Here is a 24,947-nt window from a genome sequence, read left to right as displayed (position 1 = left end):
ATTGCCTGACACTTATGTGGTGCAAATGTTACTTGCCACTTGTCAGCCAACCCTTGATATTATCCAGGTCTTGCTACATTTGGGCATGGACAGTTTCAGTATCTGAGTCGTCACGAATGGTGAACATCGTGCAATCATCATCGAACATCACCCCTTCTGACCTTATGTTGGAAGGAAGGTCATTGATGAAGCAGCTGAAGATGATTGGGCCGAGGACACTACCCTGAGGAACTCCTGCAGTGATGTCCTGGAGCTGAAATGACTGACCTTCAACAACCACAAACATCTTCCTTTGAGCTAGGTATGACTCCAACAAGCGGAGAGTTTTCCCCCTGATTCCCATTGACTCCAGTTTTGCTATGACTCCTTGATGCCACACTCAGTCAAATGCGGCCTTGATGTCAAGGGCAGTCACTCTCACCTCAGGAGTTCAGCTCTTTTGTCCATTTTTGAACCAAGGCTTTAATAAGGTCAGGAGCTGAGTGGCCCTGGCAGAAACCAAACTGGGTGTCAGTAAGCAGGTTATTGCTAAGCAAGTGCCACCTGATAGCACGTTGATGACCCCTTCCATTACTTTACTGATGATCGAGAGTAGACTGATGGGGCGATAATTGGCCGGGTTGGATTTGGCCTGCTTTTTGTGGACAGGAAATAACTGGGCAATTTTCCACATAGCTGGTTAGATGCCAGTGTTGCAGCTGTACTGGAACAGCTTGGCTAGGGGTGTGGCTAGTTCTGGAGCACAAGTCTTCAGTACTATTGCCGGAATATTTTTCGGACCCATAGCCTTTGCAGTATCAAGTGCCTTCAGCTGTTTCTTGATATCATGTGGAGTCAATTGAGTTAGCTGAAGGCTGGCATCTGTGATGCTGGGGACCTTCGGAGGAGGTCGAGATGGATCATCCACTCAGCACTTCTGGCTGAAGAATGTAGCAAATGCTTCAGCCTTATCTTTTGCACTGATGTGCTGGGCTCTTCCATCATTGAGGATGGGGATATTTGTGGAGCCTCTTCCTCCAGTGAGTTGTTTAATTGTCCACCACCATTCACTACTGGATGTGGCAGGACTGCAGAGCTTAGATCTGATCCGTTGGTTGCGGGATCGCTTAGCTCTGTCTATCACTTGCTGCTTATGCTGTTTGACACACAAGTAGTCCTGTGTGATACCTTCACCAGGTTGACACCACGTTTTTAGGTATGCCTGCTGCTGCTCCTGGCATGCCCTCCTGCACTCTTCATTGAACCAGGGTTGATCCCCTGGTTTGATGGTAATGGTAGAGTGGGGGATATGCCAGGACATGAAGTTACAGATTGTATTCCAGTGCAATTCTGCTGCTGCTGCTGATGGCCCACAGCGCCTCATGAATGTCCAGTCTTGAGTTTCTAGATCTGTTTGAAATCTATCCCATTTAGCACGGTGGTAGTGCCACACAACACGATGGAGGGTATCCTCAATGTGAAGGCTGGACTTCGTCTCCACAATGATTGTGCGGTGGTCACTCCTACCAATACTGTCATGGATAGATGCATCTGCGGCAGGCAGGTTGGTGAGGATGAGGTCAAGTATGTTTTTCCCTCTTGTTGGATCCCTCACCACCTGCCGCAGACCCAGTCTAGCAGCTATGTGCTACAGGACTCAGGCTGGTGATCAGTCGTGGTGCTACTGAGCCACTCTTAGTGATGGACATTGAAGTCCCCCACCCAGAGTACATTCTGTGCCCTTGCCGCCCTCAGTGCTCCTCCAAGTGGTGTTCAACATGGAGGAGTACTGATTCATCAGCTGAGGGAGGGCGGTACATGGTAATCAGCAGGAGGTTTCCTTGCCCATGTTTGACCTGATGCCATGAGACTTCATGGGGTCCAGAGTCGATGATGAGGACTCCCAAAGCAACTCCCTCCCGACTGTATACCACTGCGCCGCCACGTCTGCTGGGCCGGTCCTGCCGGTGAGATAGGACATACCCAGGGATGGTGTTGGTGATGGTAGTGTCTGGGACATTATCTGTAAGGTATGATTCCGTGAGGATGACTGTGTCAGGCTGTTGCTTGACTAGTCTGTGCGATAGCTCTCCCAATTTTGTCACTAGCCCCCAGATGTTAGTAAGGAGGACTTTGCAGGGTCAACAGGGCTGAGATTGCCGTTGTTGTTTCCAGTGCCTAGGTCATTGCCAGGTGGTCCGTCTGTTTTCATTCCATTTTTGTGACTTTGTAGCAGTTTGTTACAACTGAGTGGCTTGCTAGGCCATTTCAGAGGGCATTTAAGAGTCAACCATATTGCTGTGGGTCTGGAATCATGTGTAGGCCAGACTAGGTAAGGACAACAGGTTTCCTTCCCTAAAGGGCATTAGTGAGCCAGATGGGTTTTTACAACAATCGACAATGGTTTCATGGTCATCATCAGCCTTTTAATTCCATGTTTTCATTGAATTCAAATTCCACTATCTGCAGGGTTCAAACCCGGGTCCCCAAAGCATTACCCTGGGTCTCTGGATTACTAGTCCAGCGACAATACCACTACGCCATCGCCTCCCCGCGATGTGCCTACTTTAAACAAAATGTTATTGGTCCCTAACCAGATCTTACCAAAAACTTGGGGATCTGGTTTAGGCCCATAACACTCCATTCCAAATATAGTTTAGAGCAACAGACTAACAATCATCCCTATGAATATTAGCAATTCTAATTTTATCAGCACAAGGAAAACCTTACAGTACAACATAGTCTCAGAATAGGGAAACAATTAGGCATGAAATTAAATTGCATTGTAGTGCCCCGAAAGTAGAAAAATGCCCCAAGATGCTTCACAGAGGCATAATCCAAAAATTGAACACTGAGCTAAAGGCTTCATAATAGGAAGGTGACAAAATGCTTGGTCAAAGAGGTGAGTTTTGAGGAAGATCTTAATAGCTCAGAAGGATCTAGGGAGGGAACTTGGGAGGGAACTTGGAAGGGGTTACAAAGAAACGAAGGAGCGAGTCTATGATGGGAATTAAACACGAAGTTTAATTGTGTGAAGAGATTGATGGTTTCAGCAGGGAACCAGCAAGGAGGTGCTTCACCAACTTGTTGGCATTTTTATTGAATGCCTTACATGGCTTTGGTCAATTTCCTGTACTTCATCACCAATCTGCTATTTCCATCAATCTTCTTGCTTTTTCCTTGCATTTGTTCTCCCCTCCACATGCTCACAATTTTTTTGTCATGACTCGTGCACTCCTTTCCCCTTGTGTCATCTCTTCTCTCCTAGAGTTTCTATTATGTCTCTGACAGATATTTTTCTGTAGCATTTTCTCTACATACTTTTTAAAAAGGTCATTGCCACTTTTTCCCATTTCAGTCTATCTGCAGTACAGATTTCTCCTCAGCTCTTTTAGCATTACCTTTGTGTTATATTCTGTACCTGTCTGTAGTTTATTTTTTCCCTTCTTTCCACTTTCACTCATCACATTGTCATATGATGGGTGGCAGAACAGGAATTGTGCTGTCTCATTGGATAACCACATAAAAAAGCTGGTGGCCCACTTGAGCAGTTGGAGTCTGACCAGTCAGTCTGTAAAAATGGATAAATGCATGTCCTCGTCCAAAAATAAACGTTGCAGTGATTTCCAGGTGCCAGACAACGGTAGAACAACAGAGGCCACAGGCATTATTTCAATGAGAATAGGCTGTGGCAGGCCAAATATTGCTAAAAATATTTTTTAAAACTACCATAGACAAAAAAACTCATCTGACTGAAAAGGCCAGAAGAAAGAAAAAGTTATGAAAAAAGGTGTCACAATATTAACAAATTAAACATGATTATGGGTCTTTCACTGATGTGTAGGTGATTTATCAAAGTTCCTTTTATATTTCTCAGCCCCTTCCAATTTCCTACTGAATATTTTCTAAAGCACTCCACTGCGAATAGACCACCAATTGTCTGGTAAAATGCACACATGCCAATTCCAAAAGGAGTTAAACTGGATCAAATAAACATCATTCCTTATTATCTATTCCATCACTAAATTTTAAAAATGTTTATATACCATTTTATCCCTGTTAAAATGTCTTAAAGAACTTCTCACAATCAATTTTGGTTTGAAGTGCAATTAACAGTCACTTACTATACATCTATGTAATCTTATTTCTTCAGGGGATGTGTAATGTTCATTGAGACTGAACTAAACAGCTCAGCAAATTAAAAACAAAAAACTACTGCAGATGCTGGAAATCCAAAACAAAAACAGAATTACCTGGAAAAACTCAGCAGGTCTGACAGCATCGGTGGAGAAGAAAAGAGTCGACGTTTCGAGTGCACATGACCCTTCAACAGAACTGTTGAAGGGTCATGTGGACTCGAAACGTCGACTCTTTTCTTCTCCACCGATGCTGCCAGACCTGCTGAGTTTTTCCAGGTAATTCTGTTTTAGCTCAGCAAATTGTCTATTATCTTGTTATTAAGCACTGGTCATGTCTACAGTACAACAGATTTAAAGGGATAAAGGAGGAATGTTCTAAAGTGCATTCCATAATACAGCAATGGTTTGCAAAAGAAAATGTCAGAGAGAGGTAAAGTATTATTTACTTTATTTATAACATTCCTTTAAATTTGCTGAGCTGTTTAGTTCAGTCTCAATGAATATTACACATGTCCTGAAGAAATAAGATATACATAGATATATATTAAGTCACTGTTAATTGCAAAGGAAAGGATAAGGCCCAACTTTTTGTTGTTTTAGCCAGAAGCACTGAAGAAGTCTTTCCCTTTTCCTCACTGAACTCTTACAATTCAGTAAATAAACTTCACAGTTTAAGTAATCATAATCCAAACTTGTTCATTGAATTGTTATATGTTGCATTAGCATACTAAAAGATTTTACCACTTCTTTTAATTATATAATGCATTAGGTCAGCTAGTGCATGTATTCTTTAAATTAGAGATTAACAAGTGCACCTAGATGATGCATTTAAGGCACACTCCTATTTACATAAAGGCTTCCAAATGCATACAGTTAATAAAAATAGTTACATACATTAGAAGATTTCTTTATTAAAAAAGCTCAAAAAACCTAAACAAAAATGGTCCAATCATAAATGTCAATTACCATAAAGATAATTTTGAATAATGCACAAATGTATTCAACCACTGTAAATATGCATAGCTGATATGGATTTCTGAGTGTAAACAGATTTGGTTCATCAGTTTAAAATGTAGAACCGTGGGGTCTTCCAGGTCTCTATAGTTTAGGATTACATTACACAGTGCATTTTACTCAATAAACTATCCCAGGTGGTGTGTGCACCTGAATTGTATATAATATAGAATTATTTATTTATTCATTCATTCATTCATGGGATATGGGCATCACATTTATTGCCCATCCCTAATTGCCCTAGAGAAGGTGGTGGTTTGCTGCCTTCTTGAACAGTAGTTATTTTATCCAGCTTTTTTTCTTTCAGTAACAGCACAAAGGTGACATAAATATAGTGCACAACTGTATCCTATACCCCACATACAACTGTAAAGCTGTCTTGGCACATGTAATACTCAAACTTATACAGTAAGCCAAAAGAAATTAAGAGAATGAATCAGCAGTTTACAGAGTGTGCAAAATCTCTTAGAAAGAACAAATTAATTAAGTTATTTGAACAAATGAGAACCCATGTTCAAATATCATGGTCAGTTTCAATAATCAAATGCTCAGCTGAAACTACATTTGAAATAGATAAAAATTGAAATAGATAAAAATTGGCAGCGATAAAAATTGAACTTTTTTTCAAACTGAACACGTGCACACTATTGGTCTCTGCAGGTTACGTTACAGAACCTTCAAGTTTGCAATCACTAATTCATCCTGTTCTAGCCAGCACTGACATGCTGTTCTAAATCTTAATAATAATTAATTCATGAACATAGAACAATTGGAGGAGGAGTGGGCCATTGACCCTGTTCTGCCATTCAATCTGTGTCCCAAGTCCAATTATGGTATGGCATATTTATTTAACTGATTGGACTGCAACTTCAGATCTATTGCTTAAGATGATTTCTGAGATTTTACTTTAAAAAGTAGTCAGTCTGCTGTGCATTGTGCATGGGATGTTAACACAAAGTATAGTCTTCAGGTGAAGCTGGGTTAGATATTTGGGGAGTATTTAGCTCAGGGTTTGTAAATCATTTTGCCCATTTTTAAATTTCCACTCTAAAATCCTGGGTGGAATTTTAAACAGATAGCCCCTGGAGCAACAGTGAGACCTGTAGCGCGTTGGAAACTAGTCTGTTTTAGTACTGAGCTTTGCTGTAGCTGTTTAATCCAGATACAGCATTAGCATCGTGCTTCTGGGTTTTCCAATGAGAGGGGGAAGATGGGATCACACGTCAGGTCTATTGATAAAAGGTCATTATTCAAATGAACCCCAGTAGGGGCCTGAAAGGCTGCAGGAAATCTTGCTATGAAGCCAAATGCCTGGACTATGGAAGCAAGACCCGGGAAGCCTGCCCCACCCACTCCCCAATTCCTGGATTCTTTCTCAAAGATAATGATGAACACAGAGAAGGTTAGACGAGAAGTCCTCTTACCTGAGGGCAAGAGAAGGAGGCCAGCCAGTTTAATGAAGCAGACGTGGCTGGAAATAGCAGATGCTGTGAGCAGTAGGAGTGTGATGCCCAGTACATGAATTCGGTCCCAGAAAAGATTTAATAACCTCATTAGGTCTGCAAGGCCAAGTGTCATGCCACTCTCAGCTGGAAACCATCACTCTCTGACCTCCCTAGCATTCTCCTGCACAGTACTCTGATTGGCACACCTTGCTGTTACACAAATTCTCCAAATTTCCATCTCAACAGACAGCACTCAGACTTGCCCTCATCCTATTGTCCCCTCGCACCCACTCCTCACGGTTAGCCTCCTTAAATGTTATCATTCTACCCACAACACTCATAACGCTCTGCCTTCTCTCATTGCAGAACAACACCCACAAACACCAGAGAGAACCAGGGGTTGGAACTACAGCCATTGCTACCCTGACCACAATGGAGGGGGAACAGCCTGAAGATCAACAAGTTGGCACAAGTATTGGACTCAGCAGTGGAATTATGGGGTTGACCTGGATACCTGGTGACAGCATTTGCCATTTGACACAACTCATATTGAATTGATGACATCAGTAAATGACATGTCAAGATCTACATATGCTGAGTTTCTACCCTTTTTCATTCTCAGCACTAACTCATGTCTTTCATTTCCCATAGGTCCTTTGCGTGTCCTGATGGAGATGATGAGGCACCAGGCCAAAGAGCACTTTGAAGATGCCCCATCACATGACTCTTGCACACCCTTCATTGACACAGGTACACACACCTCGGTGGGTCATGCATGACAGATAGAGTGAAATATGCAGCACATCACATGTGAGCAGGAGTATGTGCTGGAGAAAGGGAAAGTAGTGTAGAGTCCCCGTCAGAGAGTGCAGCACACTCCAAGTTCTGATCAGCTGGACCTAGATGCTTAGCCTCATGGGCCATGAAAAAAACATATGGAGCAACAAAGGGAAATGTGTATGCTGCTGTCAGCATTTCCGATGGCAGTGCACACCCTTGGAGAGAGAATAGAGAAGCGCATCCCGAGCATTAGTGCCAGAATCTCTCAGACAATTGCACTGGTCACCATCTCCATAGGAAATCAGATGCAGCAGGCCACCGACTGCATGCTGGTCCAGACTAACAGCTGCCACTTTACAGAAGACATGCAGCCAAATGCTCTACCGCTGGCAGTTAGGTAGGCCCTGAGAGGAAAGACACAGGAAAGGGTATATGGCAATGGGGACTGTTCTCACAGCACCCTGTTTCTCTACCCTTGCTCAGGCAGAGCCACACAAGCTATCTCCTGCCCCAATATCCAAGCCGGCCCCTGCACAAGTGCAGGTGGAACAGTCTTTGGCAGGGCCCTCATGGTCTCCATGACCCAGAGGACATCCGTCACAGGCGTCTCATGTCTAAGAGCAAGATAATGTGTAGCCTGCCTCCCACTCAGCTGAAGCTAGAGGGGTAGCACAATATACAAGTGATTGAAAGTAGTCAAGGAAGACGTTTTAGTTGCACAAGTTGCACATTATTTATAACAACGTTAATGTACTAATAATGAGTTTCACTCAATGAATGTATGGCTCTATGTGAACTCATTCTCATGGCCTCTATTTTGTTGCATCCCACATTCACCCCGGTCTTCTGGTGAATGCCATGATTAGCCTTGATGAAGAACAAGTGTGATGGTTCACTAGTCAACTGTTGGAATGAGATGTGTTGGTGGAGCAGGGGTCACATGTTTTATGATGGCTGCAGAGACACATTTTAAGTGAAGCGTGCCTGAATGAGTCTATTGCAGGCTTTCCTGGCAGCCAGGTGTGCAACTGCAGGCACCATAGGCACATCGGAAGCCTCCGTCAAACCCCTCCTCCTCAGAGGATGCCACCTTCCTCTTGCTGCAGTGCCACTTCTCTCTGCAATGCCATGTTGTGATGGGCAAGGCAGACCAAAACAATCCTAGAAATCCTTGCTTGGGCACATTGAAGGTAACCTCCAGATCTTTCCTGGCACCTGAGCTGCATCTTGAGCAACACAATCACTTGCTCAATTATTGTACCAGCGATGATATGGCTCATGTTATAGCACTCCTCTGGTTCTGTGGTAGGGCTCCTCACAGGAATCAGCAGCTAGGCCTTCAGTGGGTAGCTCCTGGTTCCCAACCACCAGCCTCAGAGACTGTGCGGTAGAGAGAAAACCTGAGGTAGATGAGATTTTTGAAGAATGAAGGAGTCATGGCAGCACCCCGGATATCTGGCACAAACATGCATGATGATTTTGCAATGGTCCTAAACTTGCTGGACATTAAGGAAGTGCAAGCCCTTCCAATCCACGAAGATTCCTGCAGATCTCAGGCCACCTTGGCTGCCACAGGTTTTTCTAAGATTCGATCATAGCTCTGTAATTTTATTAGAGGCTGAATTATAGCATTCCATGTAGGACACCCTTGTTTGATTCCCTGTGTGCAATCAATCACTTCCTGGACCTGTGGAAATCCAGCCAATGGCTGTGAAGCCGACAGCCCTAGGGATTTGAGTGGCCTCATCCCTGGAAAAGTTGGTATAATTAGCAGCCTTGGCAAACAAGGTGTTGGTGAACTGGTTGATGCACTTGTGGGCATCTGACTTGTAGTATCTTGGCAATGTCTCCCCACTCACCTTCAAACCCAACTAGTTGAAACTCAGAAGAGGCAAGATGATGTAAGGTTCCCAACCTGACTCCACTTTTAGGGGATTTAACTCCCTGGATGCACCAGAACCAACCTCATCTTGCCCATTAAAATTCAACCCCCCCAACATGTTCACATTTATAATACAAACTCCCTGTCTAAACTTGTCCTACTGTAATAATACACTCCTACCATTGGCTGGAGTGTGTAAATATAGTATGAAAAGTTTACATAGGCAATATCCACTAAAGGTGGGTGAAGAATTTGTAATGGGAAATGTTGACAGAAAATGGATACAAAGTCTAGTGTTTAATACACTAGATGTAAATCACCACTGGCATAGCTCACAGTAAGGCATAGGCACTGCGACTTACTAACAATGGGAGGTTATGCCACATGAGAGATAACATTTGGGCACTGATTTACAGGGAGTGAAACTGGAGTCACACTGGGTATTCCCTATAATGTACATAGGAAGACGGTGGTGCAGTGGCAGTGCCACTGGACTAGTAATCCAGAGGCCCCAAATAATGCTGTGGGGACATGAGCTCAAACTCCATCGCAGCAGCTGATGGAATTTAAAGCTAAAACTACCACTTGTCATAAAAACCCATCTAGTATACTGATGTCCTGATTGATCATCTGACTTGATGGCAATGGTAGAGTGAGGGACATGTCGGGCCATGAGGCTAAATGCAGACCGCCACCAGAGACAACTCCACTGATGATAGTGCCCATAGACGCCCAGACCCGAGCTGCCAGATCCATCCTGAATCCGTGCCACAGTAGTAGCACCAAACAACATAATGGATGGTATCCTCAATACTATCTAATGCTACGAAAATGTTATTTCTTTGCCAACGTATTTATCGTTTATACCTCAGATTTACAAACTGATAATACACTGCAGGATGGTATGCAAGGTACACCAACTGGAATTGGATAGCAATGGCATTGAGCAGTACTGCAGAGGGGAAAAGGGATTTAGCTGTATTTTGGAGCAGTTAAGTGAGGACATGGGAATTTATAGTAGGCAGGTCATGCCTGATAATTCAGAGTGAATTCTTTTGAAGAGGTGACGAGTAAACAGAGAATGTTAATGGATATTATTTATATTGACTTCCAGAAGACATTTGATAAAGTCCTAAAGTCCCTTATAAGAGACTAAAGTTGAAGCTCACAGTATTTAAGACAAATTATTGATCCAGCTAGGCAATTGGCTAGGTGGGGGGAGACAAAGGGTAGGGATAATGGCAGGTACATTTAATTGGCAGGATATGATTAGTAGTGTCCCACAAGGATCCTTTTTGGGGCCTCAACTATTAATTGTATTCATTAACAAAGAGGTGAATGGATTATATATCTAGAGGACTAGAATACAAGAGGTGAAGAGGTCATGCTTCAGCTACACAAAGTCTTGGTTAGAGCAAGTAGTCTGAGAACCACACCTTAGGAAAGATATATTGGTCAGAGGATTACAGCATAAATTTACTAGAATGATACTTAGACTCCAAGGGTTATGCTACAAGAAGAGTTTGAACAAACTAGAGCTGTATTCCCTGGAATTTAGAAGTTTAACGGGCAACTTGATTGAAGTATGCAAGATATTAAGTGGAACAAAAATTGAATATATAGGGAGAAGCTATTTCCAATTGTTGGGCAGAGTGAAACATTTAGAACCAAACCTTTCAGGAGTAAAATTAGGAAACACTTCTTCACACAAAGGGTGGTAGAAGTTTGGAGCTCTCTTCCGCAAATGGCAATTGATGCTGGATAAATTGTTAATTTTATAAATGAGATTGTTAAAAAATCTATCAGAGGTGTTAAGGGATATTGGGATAAGGCAGATATTTGGAGTTAGGCCACAGATCAGCAATGATGTCACTGAAGAACAGAACAGGCTCAAGGGGCTAAATGGCCTACTCATGTTCCTATGTTCCAAAAAGAAGCGGACAAAACATGACAACAGGAAGTCATGCTGAGCAAACAGAAAATGTGTACAGATGAAAGATTTTAGTCATAAAATACAGGTACACAAAATCATCCTGATAAAAAGCAGGATCCTTTTGACTTGTGCAATATGGTTTTAAAAATCTTTGTCCTTGCTAGAATCCAAATGTTCCTACTGATATTGACAATATTTTACTCCTTTCAGTTCAAATTCACCCATTTTGTAAAACTTTGGCTACAGTGTGTACCATCCACACTGATGCACTGCAGCATCACACAAAGGCTTCTGCAGCAGCACCTCCCAAACCCACAACCTCTGCCACCAAGAAGGACAAGGGCAGCAGGCAAATGGAACACGACCCATTCCTAAACTTCCCTCCAAGTCACACGCCATTCTGAGTTTGAAATATACCACTACTCTTTTATCATCACTGGGGCAAAATCTTGAAAATCTATCTAACCTGTGAGACTATCTTCACCTCATTGATTGCAGTGGTTCAAGGAGACTTCTCATCACCTTCTCGAGGGGAATTCGCAATGAGTAATAAATGCTGCCCTCAACAGTGTGTCCATGTCCAGTGAATGAATAAATAATTTAAAATATTGCATTACAGCCACACCTTACTTCAGTCAACAAGGAGGGGGTAGAATTGCAGAGTAAAAAATTAGAAAATAACCAACTCATTTATTATTTTTTTCTCCTGTGTGTATCAATTCTTGTGATATGGGTATCATTGGCAAGGCCAGCATTTATTGCTGAAACTACCACTTGTCATTAAAATGCTAGTGTCTTTTAGGGAAGGAAATCTAGTGTCCCTACACAGTCTGGCCTCTAAGTTCAATGTGGTTGACTCTTAAATGCCCTCTTAAATGGCAGAGCGCCACTCTCTTTAATCAAACCAGTATGAAGCCTAATAAAAGGAATGAAAGTGGATGGACCATCAGACACGACCTAGCCATTGGAAAAGACAACGGCACACCCAGCCCTGTCGATGCTGCAAAGTCCTCCTTACTAACATCTGGGGGCATGTGCCAAAATTGGGAGATCTGCCCCACACCAAACTCACCAAATCATACCTTACAGACAATGTCCCAGGCACATTCATCACCATTTCTAGGTATGCCCTGTCTCACCGGCAGAACTGACCCACCAGAGGTGGTGACACAGTGGGAGGGTGTTGCCCTGTGACTCCATACCCCATGAAGTTTTATGGCATCAGGTCAAACATGGGCAAGGAAATCTCCTCCTGATTACCGCCTACCACCCTCCTTCAGCTGATGAATCAGTACACCTCCATATTGAAAACCTCTTGGAAAAAGCACTGAGAGCAGCAAGGGCACATGTTGTACTCTGGGAGGGGACTTCAATTCCCATTACCAAAAATGGCTTGGTAGCATCACTCCTGACTGAACTGGCTGAGTCCTGAAGAACACATCTGCTATACCAGGCCTTTAGCAAGTGGTGAGGGAACCAACAAGAGGGAAAAACTTGAACCTGCCCTCATCAGTCTACCTGGTACAGATGTATCTGCCCAGGACTTTATTGGTAGGAGTGACCACTGTACAGTCCTTGTAGAAACAAAGTCCCATCTTCACATTAAGGATGCCATCCATTGGTACTACCACTGTGCTATATGGCATAGATTCAAAACAGAACTAGCAGCTCAAAACTGGGCATCCACGAGGTGCTGAGGGCTATCGGGGCAGAAATGTATCGAACCAGAATCTGTATGCAATCTCATGGCCCAGCATATCATTCACTCTACCATTACCATTAAGCCAGGTGACCAACCCTGGTTCAATGAGGAATGCAGGAGAAAATGCCAGGAGCACCACCAGCATACCTACAAATAGGTGCCAATCGGTGATACGACAACGCAGGACTACTTTCACGCTAAACAGCAGGAGCAGCATGCATTAGACAGAGCAAAGCGATTCCACAACCAATCAGATCAAAGCTCTGCAGTCCTACTACATGCAGTCATGAATGGTGGTGGATAATTAAGCAACTAACCGGTGGAGGAGGCTCCACAAATATCCCCATCAACAATGATGGGGGAGCCCAGCACATCAGTCCAAAAGACAAGGCTGAAGCATTTGCAACCATCTTCAGCCAGAAGTGCTGAGCGGATGATCCATCTTGGCCTCCTCCTGAGGTCTCCAGCATCACAGGTGCCATTCTTCAGCCAATTCAATCCACTCCACATGATATCAAGAATAGGCTGAAGGCACTGTATACAGCAAAGACTATGGGCCCTGACAACATCCCAGCAGTGGTACTGAAGATTTGCGTTCCTAGCCAAGCTCTTCCAGTGCAGCTACAGGGCTGGCATTTACCCGACAAATTGGAAATTGCCCAGATATGTTCTGTCCACAAAAAGCAGGAAAAAATCCTATCCGGCCAATTACCTCCCTCCCAATCTACTCTCAATAATCAGCAAAGTGATAGAAGGTGTCGTTAACAGTGCTTTTCAGCCGCACTTAATAATCTGCTGAATAATGTTCAATTTGATTCTGCCAGGGACAACTTGACTCCAGACTTCATTACAGCCCTTGTCCCAACATAGACAAATGAGCTGAATTCAAGAGGTAAGGTGGGAGTGACTACCTTGGACATCAAGGCAACATTTGACTGGTTGTGGCCTTGGAACCTTGCAATATTGAAGTTAATGGGAATCAGTAGGAAAACTCTCCGATGGTTGGAATCATACCAGGCACAATGGAAGATGTTTGTGGTTTTTGGCGATCAATCATCTCAGCCCCGGGACATCACTGCAGGTGTTCCTCAGGGTAGTGGCCTAGGTCCAACTATCTTCAGCTGCTTCATCAATAACTTTCCTTCAACCATAAGGAGGAATGCTGGTGATTGCACAGTGTCAATTCCATTTGAAGCAGTCAGTGTCCATATATAGCAGGACCTGGACAACATTCAAGCTTGGGCTGATAAGTGGAAAGTAACATTCATGCAATACAAGTGCCAGGTAATGACAAGATTGACAACAAGAAAGTATTCTAATCATCTCTCATTGACAATCAATGGCATTACCCTCACTGAATTCCCCCACACCAACATGCTGGGGTTACCATTGAACAGAAACTTAACTGAACTAGCCATGCAACTACTGTGGCACAGGCTGGGAATTCTGAGACGAGTAACTCACCTCCTGACTCCCCAGAGCCTATCCACCAAGGCACAAGTCAAGAGTGTAATGAAATACTCTCCACTTGCCTAGATGAACGTGGCTCCAACAACACTCAAGAAGCTTGACACCATGCAGGACAAAGCAGCCTGCTTGATTGACACCCCATCAACCACCTACAACATTCACTCCCCTACCACTGATGTACAGTGGCAGCAGTGTGTACCATCTACAAGATGCACTACAGCAACTTGCCAAGCCAGCTTTGACGGAATCTGCCAAACCTGGAACCTTTACCACCTAGAAAGACAAGAGCAGCAGATGCATGGGGACACCACCGCCTGCAAGTTACCCTCCAAGCCACATACCATCTTGACTTGGAGCTATATCGCTTCAATATCACTTGATCAAAAACTTGGAACTCCCTTCCTAACAGCAGTCAGTACAGCTACATCAGATGTAATGCAGCAGATTAAGAAAGCTGCTCATCACCACCTTCTCAAGGACAATTGGGGGATGAGTAACAAATGCTGCCCTTGCCAGCGGCACTCACATTCCATGAAAGAACATAAAAAATTATAGTGAACCAAGTTGGTTTTACGACAGACAGCTTTCTGGTCACTTCTACTAAATTTTCATTTCAAGATTTTTAGAAGTAAATTCAAATTTTCAATATGCCATAGTGGAATCTAAAATCATGTTCTCTGGATTATCAGTCCAGGTCTCTTGTTAATTATCCAGTAAAATAGTCTTGACACTGCTGTACCCAGCTAATTATTTCAGAAAGGAAAAGATACTGTTATAGAGAACTAGACAATCTTTGCCTTGACAGCTAGAAATATTACATATTTGCAGTTAAGTAAATTAAGAGACACTTACCTCCTGTGGTAACTCTAATTTGGACCGGTCATCCTGCCCATTCGAATGTAAACCCATCAAGTAAGGAACAGGAGCATCTAAAAAATGAAGGAGCGATGCAGGGAGGATAGGGACATACACATGCTGCCACTGACAGGGGAAGAGTACTGCAGTGATACTTTCTGCTACTGTCATCAGTCGCTGGTAATCTGTTTATAAAAACACACAGCCATGTTAAGTGTTATTTTTAAGTCCATACAGTAACTCTCAACTCTATATTTAAGATAATATATTTGACCCAAAAGCACCCTGAAGATGTTATCCCACTCTCACCATTTGCCACTTAACATTTGTGTTGCTTCTGTGCAAAATCTATGACAATATATAATGAATAGCAATTTTTGCTCTTATGACTTCTTATAAACTTTGTAAAGAATTCAGAAAAACTTCTCTGAAACAGCAAAACTGACAATTTTATAATATTGTACTTGCTTATTAAAAAGTCCAGTAATTACATCACAATTCTTAATCCAGTCGGTTAACGTGGAAGCCGTCACATAAACACCATTGCAAGCTCCATGGCATACTGGATTACACAAGAAGGGAAAAAAGTACATCAGAATGATTTCAAAGCTGTTGGCTCAGGTATAGGTGGAAAAAACAATGTATCATCTGAACGTCTGAATAACATACTGCTTTGCAACAAATCTCAGCTATACTTCATTATTACTAGTTCAGTTACAGTATAGGTTACATGATAACTGCAGCTATCAGACCAATCCTGCTTTCAATGTCATTTGCTAGCATTACTCCCAATAATTGGGAAGGGGGTGGGGAGGTGGCAGAAGAAAGTCCCACTTATTATATTAATACTAATGTCTATACATTAATAAATATCTTATGTATAGCACACACTTTTTGCACACAAAATCTTACTTCCTGTGGTCGTGATTTTCCATTCAATTTTGTCCTGTCAACCATCACAATGTAACTGCAAGCTCTGGTCAGAAGGTGTTTCTGTGGAGTAAGCTTGAGGTCTCGCTCCTAACTCCATAAAATTTCTCACATTCATCAACTGACTAAGGACAATTTATGTTTCAAAGAAGCTTTTCTGAATTCTTTAAAGGTTTATAAGAGGTAGGAATGCTACCACTGTGCCACAAGACTTCCCTTGTATCTCTGCTAGGGTTGCACAAATAATTAACTCCTTGCCACTTAACGTTTGTGTTGCTTCTGTGCAAAATCTATGACAATATATAATGAATAGCAATTTTTGTTTCAGAGTTTTTCTGAATTCTTTACAAGGTTTATAAGTCATAAGAGCAAAAACTGCAATTCATTATATATTATCATAGATTTTGCACAGAAGCAACACAAACGTTAAGTGGCAAGGAGTTAATTATTTGTGCAACCCTAGCAGAGATACAAGGGAGGTCTTGTAGCACAGTGGTAGCGTCCGTACCTCTGAGCCAAAAGCTCAGAGTTCAAAACCTTCTCCAGGACTTGATGGCCAAAGAAGATATGTTCATAATGTGGCCAAACAGGTTGATGATCAACCTGCAAATCCTTCCAATATGCCTATGGCAAGCAGTAAAAGCTGGAGAGTCTGAAAAAAAAACAGAAAATGCTGGAAAAATTCAGTAGGCCTGGCAGCATCTGTGGAGAGGGAAACAGAGTTAACGTTTCAAGGTCGTATGACTCTTCTTCAGAACATTAACTTTGTTTCTCCCTCCACAGATGCTGAGTTTTTCCAGCATTTTCTGTTTTTATTTCCAATTTCCAGCATCTGCAGTATTTGCTTTCACTTTAGAACTGGAGAGCCCCCAGTCAACCAGAACCTGCAGAAGGCAATGTCAAACCGCCGCAGTACTTTGCCAAGCATAATCATGGACCAACACATGGAGGTCTATGGTCGCCAATGCCCTCTTAGGACATAATACTTGAAGAGAGAGAGAAAGCAGAGATACAGGATCTCAATATTCAAATTATAGTGACTGCCTTCAATACAACATTTTACATCAAAACCCCTTCCCCATATAATTACTGCACTGAGCTACCTAACATGCTATAAGGATGGCTGCACGCTCCTAAAGCACCTTGCCACATCATTCAGAAATATCACATGTATTATGTGACAAGCCTACTGTTGTGCAGATAAACACATCAGCCATTTTATATACAGCACAATTCTATCTGCAACAAGAAAAATGACACCTTTGGTTTTTTTTAAATGCTGCAGTCAGATTGTTTTATGTCAGTAAGATGGTTTTACAGTATCTATTTGTTAGAGGGACAATGTAACCTGGAAAAGTCACCACACTTTCAGTGTACACAATTTCAAGACAGCAGCTGAACATCTACTTTACATATGTTATGTCAAATCCTGTACATCAACTGCCTCCAAGAGACAACACAATGGTATTATGGAAAGTCTGCTACAGGTTCTTGTTGACTATTCCTGCTGGAAAATCCCTAAATCCCACTAGTTTATTACAGTTTGATTTTGCACTGTCCAAAAAGTAAACTATCCAATAATTAGCAGAAAAACAATAACTCCTCCCCTGCACGGAGCACCCAGATTCACATATGAAAGTATCCAAAGCCATTTTTAGTTCAAAGTTGTTCAAGTCAAATGATCTAATAATACAAAGTTTTTTAAGCTCAAAATTGCCACTTTGCTAGTTCAATTTAGTTCTCTTATATCAGGAAGATTTAATGTTTTTGGAATTTATTGTAAAATAGTGGTCGATATGTGTCTGTGTGTGTGTGTGAGAGAGACTTAATTGGATTAAAGGCAGCTGGTCTGAAGGCTTTGATGTTTTAGAGGAGAAGCTAGGGTTGAAATGTTAAGTAGGTAAACATAGAGGTAAAGGGAACATTTGCATTTTAAATAACCAGACTAGATTGTTTTCAAAAGAGGGTGTGAAAAGTGTCATCTAGCCAGGTGAAGTTCAGAAACAGTGTGTTTATTTTTCCCAAAGATCACTGGTAAAACTTAGTACTACAGGAGATTTTTATTATCAGGAAGGTAAAGTCCAAAGACGTAGTAAAACAATGGGAATTTGCATTCAAAGGGGAAAATATGTATGAAGGAGCGAAGGCTGTGTATAAGGGTAGGCATTTTAAGATCTAACAAGTGTGAAAAGCCTTCCGCATCTATGCCTCAAGCTGCTGTCTACAAAGAACTAAAGTTAATGAAACTCACTTTGAATTGGATTGTCAGAGTATCATGTTTCTTTGCCTGGGTCTTTTAAAATCTGTGTCGTATTGTTACCTGAACAAAAGTGTAACTGGGAGTCAGATGAAGTAGAGGATTTAGAAGTTATTATAGTAGCAATTTGTAGACATACGTATGTGCTTAAAATCATTTCTCTTGGGAATAAATGTTTAATCTAGTTTTGTAAAAAACCTATAAGACTTGGTGGTCTTATTACTACTGAATTGAAGGCATGCATCTCGAAACTTATACAAATTGCAAAACAAGTTGTGGCAGTTGTTTCAAGTTTCCCTTTGGGATTTGAACAACTCAGCATTTACCACTGGCTGTGCCCTAAAAATTCAAAAAATTAGGTAATATAGCGCAAGCTGCTGTATTTTGTCAGATCTCACCCAAAATTGTAACTTATCTTCACTTTCAGATACTTATCAACCCATGGGTATCCTGTGAACAGCTGTTAATGTGACTCTCATAATTTTCCAATATAGAATATCAAAGACCACTAAATAATGTATAAAGTGCCAAGATTGGGGACTATGTGCACTGTGGTCCTTTGACAAGGAATCGCAGCACATCTAGTGTGCCTTAGGAATACAGCTTAGCACCAATGTGTTCATGTTGCTCATATTTCATTCCAAATTACACAACAACCTAGAAAAATCATTGCAGTGTATAAAACTGGGTTATCACATCAACAAATGCAAATTTAATTTTTGTTCATGGTACAGCAAAACAAAACTGACATATCAGGCCTAAGGGTCAATACACATGCTATTGAAGTACAAACTGACAGCAAGACTTGCAATTTTCAACTCGATCACAGATGAAGAAACTAGATAAGCAAATATCTTCAGCTTCTGATCTCAGGAAAATGACGTTAGTTTCCAACTGCCTTGATACTTGATGGCCATCTTTGGTTTCAAAAACAAACAAAAAAAAATTGGTTTCTTCCAAAATTGCAATATTCATGAAGTAACACTGATACTGTTTCAATTAGGAATTCATCTTGCAGATCATTGAAACAATATTTCATACTCTAAAGGTTCAAGCACCACTGAAAATTTACAAGTTTTCAGCATTTAAACTTTATACCAATTGAAAATCAAGTTATTACTAAACAAGGCCACTGAGGCAAAAACAGAATTACCTGGAAAAACTCAGCAGGTCTGGAAGCATCGGCGGAGAAGAAAAGAGTTGACGTTTCGAGTCCTCATGACCCTTCAAGGCCACTGAGGTACCAACAATGTATATTTCATTTCAGGAAGACATCAAAGATAACTGACTGAAGTAAACAGAGGCAGTGCAGACTAGATTCAACCAGCAGTTGTCAATAATTGGCTCCTTCATTACCGAGTACCTGGTAAATCTATACTGCTGCTGTCATCCTGCATCAATATAAAATCAGAAATAACTCAACAATGAATTAATCAGAATAGGAATTAACACCTAGGGCTGAATTTTGACCCCCGTCGGGGGGATTGTGCCAGGGCGGGCGGAAGCAAGCGTGAACCTGATCGGTGCCCCCATTTCACGTGGACAGGCCAATTAAGGTTCCAAACATTGAATGAAGGGAGAAAAAAATTTTGTGAAACTATGTTAATAAAAAATTTTCCAACACTTTGAAAACGTTCATGAAACCTCATCCTGCCCGTGGATGAGGTTCCATGAAAAATGTGAAGGCCACCTGGGCTCTTCGCCTGCCCGCCAACGTTAAGGTTGGATGGGCAGCTCAGGTCAATGATTTAATTGATTATTAAATAGCCTTAATAAGCCTTTGACAGTTCAGCGGGCATGCAGCCGACTCGGCTGCACAGCCGCCGAAATGAAAATCTGAATGACGGGCAGTAACGTCAGGGCACATGTCCGACGTCACTCCGCGTCATTTTATGCCTCGGCGAGTGGGCCCCGCCCCCTGCTCGCTGAGCTGAAGATTCTACCCTACAATTTTGCTCACAATTCTGTTGTGTGGCACTGTATCAAATGCCTTTTGAAAATCCATATACACATCAACAGCATTTCCTTTATCAACCTTTTCTGTTACCTCCTCAAAAAACTCCAGCAAGTTAGTTAAACATGATTTTCCCTTGATGAATCCATGCTAGCTTACCTTAATTATCCTGCACTTGTTTAAGTAATTATTGATTTTATCCCATACTATAGTTTTCAGGAGTTTCCCTAACACTGAGGTCAAACTGACTGGCCTGTAGTTGACTTTATCAGCTGACTTTATCCTTGCACCCCTTTTTGAACAAGAGTGTAACATTTGCAGTTCTCCAGTCCTCTGGCACCTCCACTGTGTCTAAGGAAGACTGCAAGATTATCACTAGTGCCTCTGCAATTTTCCACTTTCACTTCCCTCAGTACCCTTGGATGCATCTCATCTGGTCCTGGTACTTTATCTATTTTAAGTAAAGATAGCCTTTCCAACACCACCTTCCTCTCAATTGTAAGTTCTTCTAGTGTACCAGTTACCTCCTCTCTCATCTCGGCCTGGGTAGCAAGTTCTTCCTTTGTAAAGACAGATGCAAAGTACTCGTTCAACACTTCTGCTATTTCTCCAGCCTCCCTCCACATGCAAGTCCCCTTTTTTGGCTCTAATCAGCCCTACTCTTCCTTTTAACACCCTTTTATTATTTACATGCTTATAGAAGACCTTGGGATTCCCTTTTATGTTCACTGGCAGCCTCTTTTCATGCTCTCTTCTTGCTTTTCTTATTACTTTATTCACTTCCCCTCAGGTCCTTCGATATTGAGCCTGATTCTCCATTGTATTTTCTACCTGACATCTGTTGCGCGCGTACTTCTTCCTTTTCATCTTTATCTCTATCTCTCTCATCATCCAGGGCACTCTGAGTTTATTTGCCCTACCTTTCCCCTTCAAGGGAATATACCTTGACATTGCATGCAATACTTTTTCTTTGAAGGTGACTCATTGTTCAGCCATTGTCTTTTCTGCCAACATTTGATTCTAACTCATTTGACTCAGATGCATTCTCATCCCGTCGAAGCTGGCTTTCCCCCAATTAATTATCCCTGCTTTGGATTGTTCTCTGTCCTTTTCCATGATTAACCTAAACCTTATGATACAATGGTCACTGTCCCCTAGAGGGTCTCCCACTGATATCTGATCCACTTGGGCCAACTCATTCCCCAGAACTGGGTCCTAAAGTGCATGTCCTCTCATTGGACTGAAAATATATGCTGTAGAAAATTATCTTGAACACATTCCAGGAACTCTCGCCCCTCGTCCTTTTGTACTATTCTTATCCCAGTCTATATTTGGATAATTGAAGTCCCCCTTCATTACTCTATAACTCTTGCATCTCTCCGTAATTTATTTGCAAATTTGTTTCCCCACATCCCTTCCACTACTACTCCAATCAATGTTATTGTACCTTTCCCATTCCTTATCTCTAGCCAGAGAGATTCTGTCCTTGACCCCTCTGGAACATTCTCTCTCTCCAGTACTGTAATGCCAACTTTAACCAAAATTGCCACTTCCCCCCAACTTATCTTCCTTTCCTGTCTCTCCTGGACACCTTGTACTCAGGAATATTTAATGCCCAGTCCTGCCCTTCTTTGAGCCAGGTCTCTGTTATAGCAATAATATCATAATTCCATTTGTCAACCTGTACCTGTAGTTCACCAATCTTATTAATCACACTCCGTAATTCACATACATGCACATTAGCCCTGATTTAGCTTCAACCACAATCAAAACATTTTAGAAACCGTCAAATTAATTGTCTTCGGCAGCCGATGCAAAGAGTTCATCAAATTCATTCTGAGTCACTTTGGCTATGGCATAATCGTAAGGAACACACTCTGGATCAGATTTGGCACTTTCGGTTTCAGAATCATCCCTCTGCAACAAATCACATCTGACTCTCCATCCAGTGAACTGGATATTCTCCATTTTTTGAATAAATCTGTTGACAGTTTGTGCATTAATAGCATCCTACGGTTTGATGACAAAGCCACATAAAACATCAAGCAGGGCAGCATGTATATTTCCACTCTTTGTGAAGATTTTTCTCCATCAACCATTCACCTATTCTATTTTGTGCAAACATGATCCTTGAATGACTTGAGGTACACATCCAAAAGGTTGAACTATGGACGTTAGACCTCTGGTATAACTGCAGTTTGGGTGTTATTGCTTCGCAGGTACCTCTTGATCTCATCGGTAAAATGAGACCTCAGCATGTCTACACTAAGAAGCTGAGTACTTTGCATAGGCCACCAGGACGTCTATTCAACACATTGTCAATCCAGAGCTTCACTCCAACCTCATTCATCCAATCATTGTCATGGACAAGAAAACTCATGCAGGGAACTTGATTTTTGGCATGGTTTTGTTTGAAAATTTACCATAGGTTTTAATTTAGTTCTGTAGGCCAGGCAGGGTGGTGCTACCTTGAATGTTGTCTTCGCATGTCCTGTGGCTTTCACCAGAACTGTTTTTGAACCTTTTCACTCCACAGCTTGGCTTCCAGGCATATTGAAAATCATGGACGTATCATCCATGTTACCAATATGCCACTGTCTGATGATGAATCGCTGGAAATTTGTAATTTTGGCAACAAGGTCCTTTGGTCATCTCAATAGCTTTGGCCTTCTACCACGATAATAGACTCATTCATTCCATAAAGCGGCTACACCAACTGTCTGTTGCTCCAAAATCTTTGTTGCAATCAGGGTTTGATTTAGTCCACTTTAGCATTGCATTTCTGGTGATGTTGTAACCATTCTGTCGACTTTTGAGGACCCATTCTGATACATGCTTCTCAGAATCAGACTAGTGGCTGGTCCCTGTTCTCATGGTGCATTTGGTCTTGGGCATCTTCTTCAGGGCATATTCCTTCTTCTTCCATTCTTGCACCAGTTATTCACTAACAGTAAATTCCCTCACTGCAGCAGTTACTTGATGAATTAGCAAGTGTTATGACTTTTAGCTTGAAACCAGCTTCATACTTCATTCTTTTGCCAGAGGACCCATTTCAGTTCATCATTCAGCACACGTGGTCTGCTCTGCATGGGTGAGTCTTAAACTAAAGTGCATTGACTTGGCAACACAGCTCCCCAGCTTGATCCCATGCATCGACTGATAAGGTGAGTAAAACACACAATTCTGAGGTGAAAAATTAATGCAAGTATAGCATTCTTAGCAGGAAAAGTGCTGGGAGGGTCCAACTTATACAGAGTATAGATCCAAACATAATTTTTGGCACCGAAAAAATGGGGTTGTTTTATATGCCGGATCAACATATACACCGCGATCTACAGTAGTTCTGGCCTCCTCTGTAAGTGGAGGCATCTTCTCTACATCTACCCTATCCAACCCTTTCATAATCTTGAAGACGTCTATTACGTCACCCTTCAGCTTTCCAGTGGAAAAGAGTCCCAACCTATTCGATCTTTACTGATAGGTAACAACCTCAGTTCTGGAATCATTCTGGTAAACCTTTTATCCCTTTTATAATATGGAAAAAAGAACAGTTCACAGTACTCAAAAGTGTGGCCTACCCACAGTTCTATATAAGTTTAACATAACATATGCTTTTCAATTTTATCCCTCTAGAAATGAGGCCCAGTGCTTTGTTTGCCTTTTTGTAGTATTATTAATCCACTTTTAGTGATCTATAGTGGGAAGAGGAGGGATGGGAGGAGGCTCATGTGGAGTTTAAACACCTTCATAGACCTGATGGGACAAATGGCTGATGTCTGTGCTACAAATACTTAGTAATACTGTAGCCTGTTTACAAACCTCCCTGACACAGACTTCAAAGTCACATTTTCTTCAATCGCATTTTTTGTCTAAAACCCATATGTGTATCTACATCAACAGATTTAAATGTATTTTCCATTCTTGCTCCCAAAAGATATTAACTCTCATTTTTCTATATTAACCTGCATTTGCCACTTCTCTCTGCAATCTATTTGGCTGTTTGCGTTTCCCTTTTAGTACCTTACTTTCTTCTGGCAATTTGCTACTTTTTCCACCAGTATCAGTAAACTTCACCAATTTAATTCCAAGTCCAGATTCATAACTTAGTTCCCATGGTAGTGCTTGTGGTGAGTCCAATGTTACATACAGTGAATTATAAGAGTTGCTTAATATGTTTGAATAAGTGAAATTGTTTTTACTACAGAATGTTGAGACAGTTTTGTGCATTTTCAGACTATTTTCACAATTGTGTTTATGTTTTTACATTGTGTTGCTTGATAATGCAAATATTATGTGCACCGGGAGACATATTACTGTGCTGAAATATTGCAAGGCAAATACCCTAGTCATTGCTTGAAATAAGTCCTCAAAATGGAATTTCAACTTAAAAGAAATGGTGTCAATATTTAAACCAAACACTGGGGAATCCAAACTAATTAAAGCCATGAAATGTACATTTAAACAAAACATTTCTTACTAGTGACAGAAAATCTATTTTAGAAGGCCAAGAGATATAAATATGCCATGCTTCAGCTGATCCAGTACAAGACCCTGTGTTGAAAAAAGACTGAGGAACTAGGGTGTAAAAGTGTGATTTGACATGCCTG

General features: G+C 41.6%; 1 protein-coding gene and 1 long non-coding RNA gene across 6 annotated transcripts in view; one reads left to right on the top strand and one right to left on the bottom strand.

Annotated features, from left to right (window-relative positions):
- The window catches only part of LOC144684864 (uncharacterized), a 65,569-nt gene extending 58,470 nt beyond the window's left edge, over nucleotides 1–7,099 (top strand). The window contains exon 3 of the long non-coding RNA XR_013577578.1: nucleotides 6,944–7,099. This is a non-coding gene — a long non-coding RNA (uncharacterized LOC144684864). The remainder of the gene's footprint in view (nucleotides 1–6,943) is intronic.
- The window catches only part of dennd5a (DENN/MADD domain containing 5A), a 367,813-nt gene that overhangs the window by 229,327 nt on the left and 113,539 nt on the right, over nucleotides 1–24,947 (bottom strand). For all 5 annotated transcript variants that reach the window (XM_078549185.1, XM_078549187.1, XM_078549186.1 and 2 more), the window contains one exon: nucleotides 15,197–15,384. In XM_078549185.1, the coding sequence (XP_078405311.1) occupies nucleotides 15,197–15,384 (188 nt within the window). The remainder of the gene's footprint in view (nucleotides 1–15,196; nucleotides 15,385–24,947) is intronic.

The sequence above is a fragment of the Cetorhinus maximus genome, chromosome 9 (assembly GCF_964194155.1).
Source record: "Cetorhinus maximus chromosome 9, sCetMax3.hap1.1, whole genome shotgun sequence".
NCBI classification, from domain to species: Eukaryota; Metazoa; Chordata; class Chondrichthyes; order Lamniformes; family Cetorhinidae; genus Cetorhinus; species Cetorhinus maximus.
The sequence above is the reverse complement of the archived record's forward strand: the minus strand, read 5'-3'. Positions and strand labels throughout refer to the sequence as shown.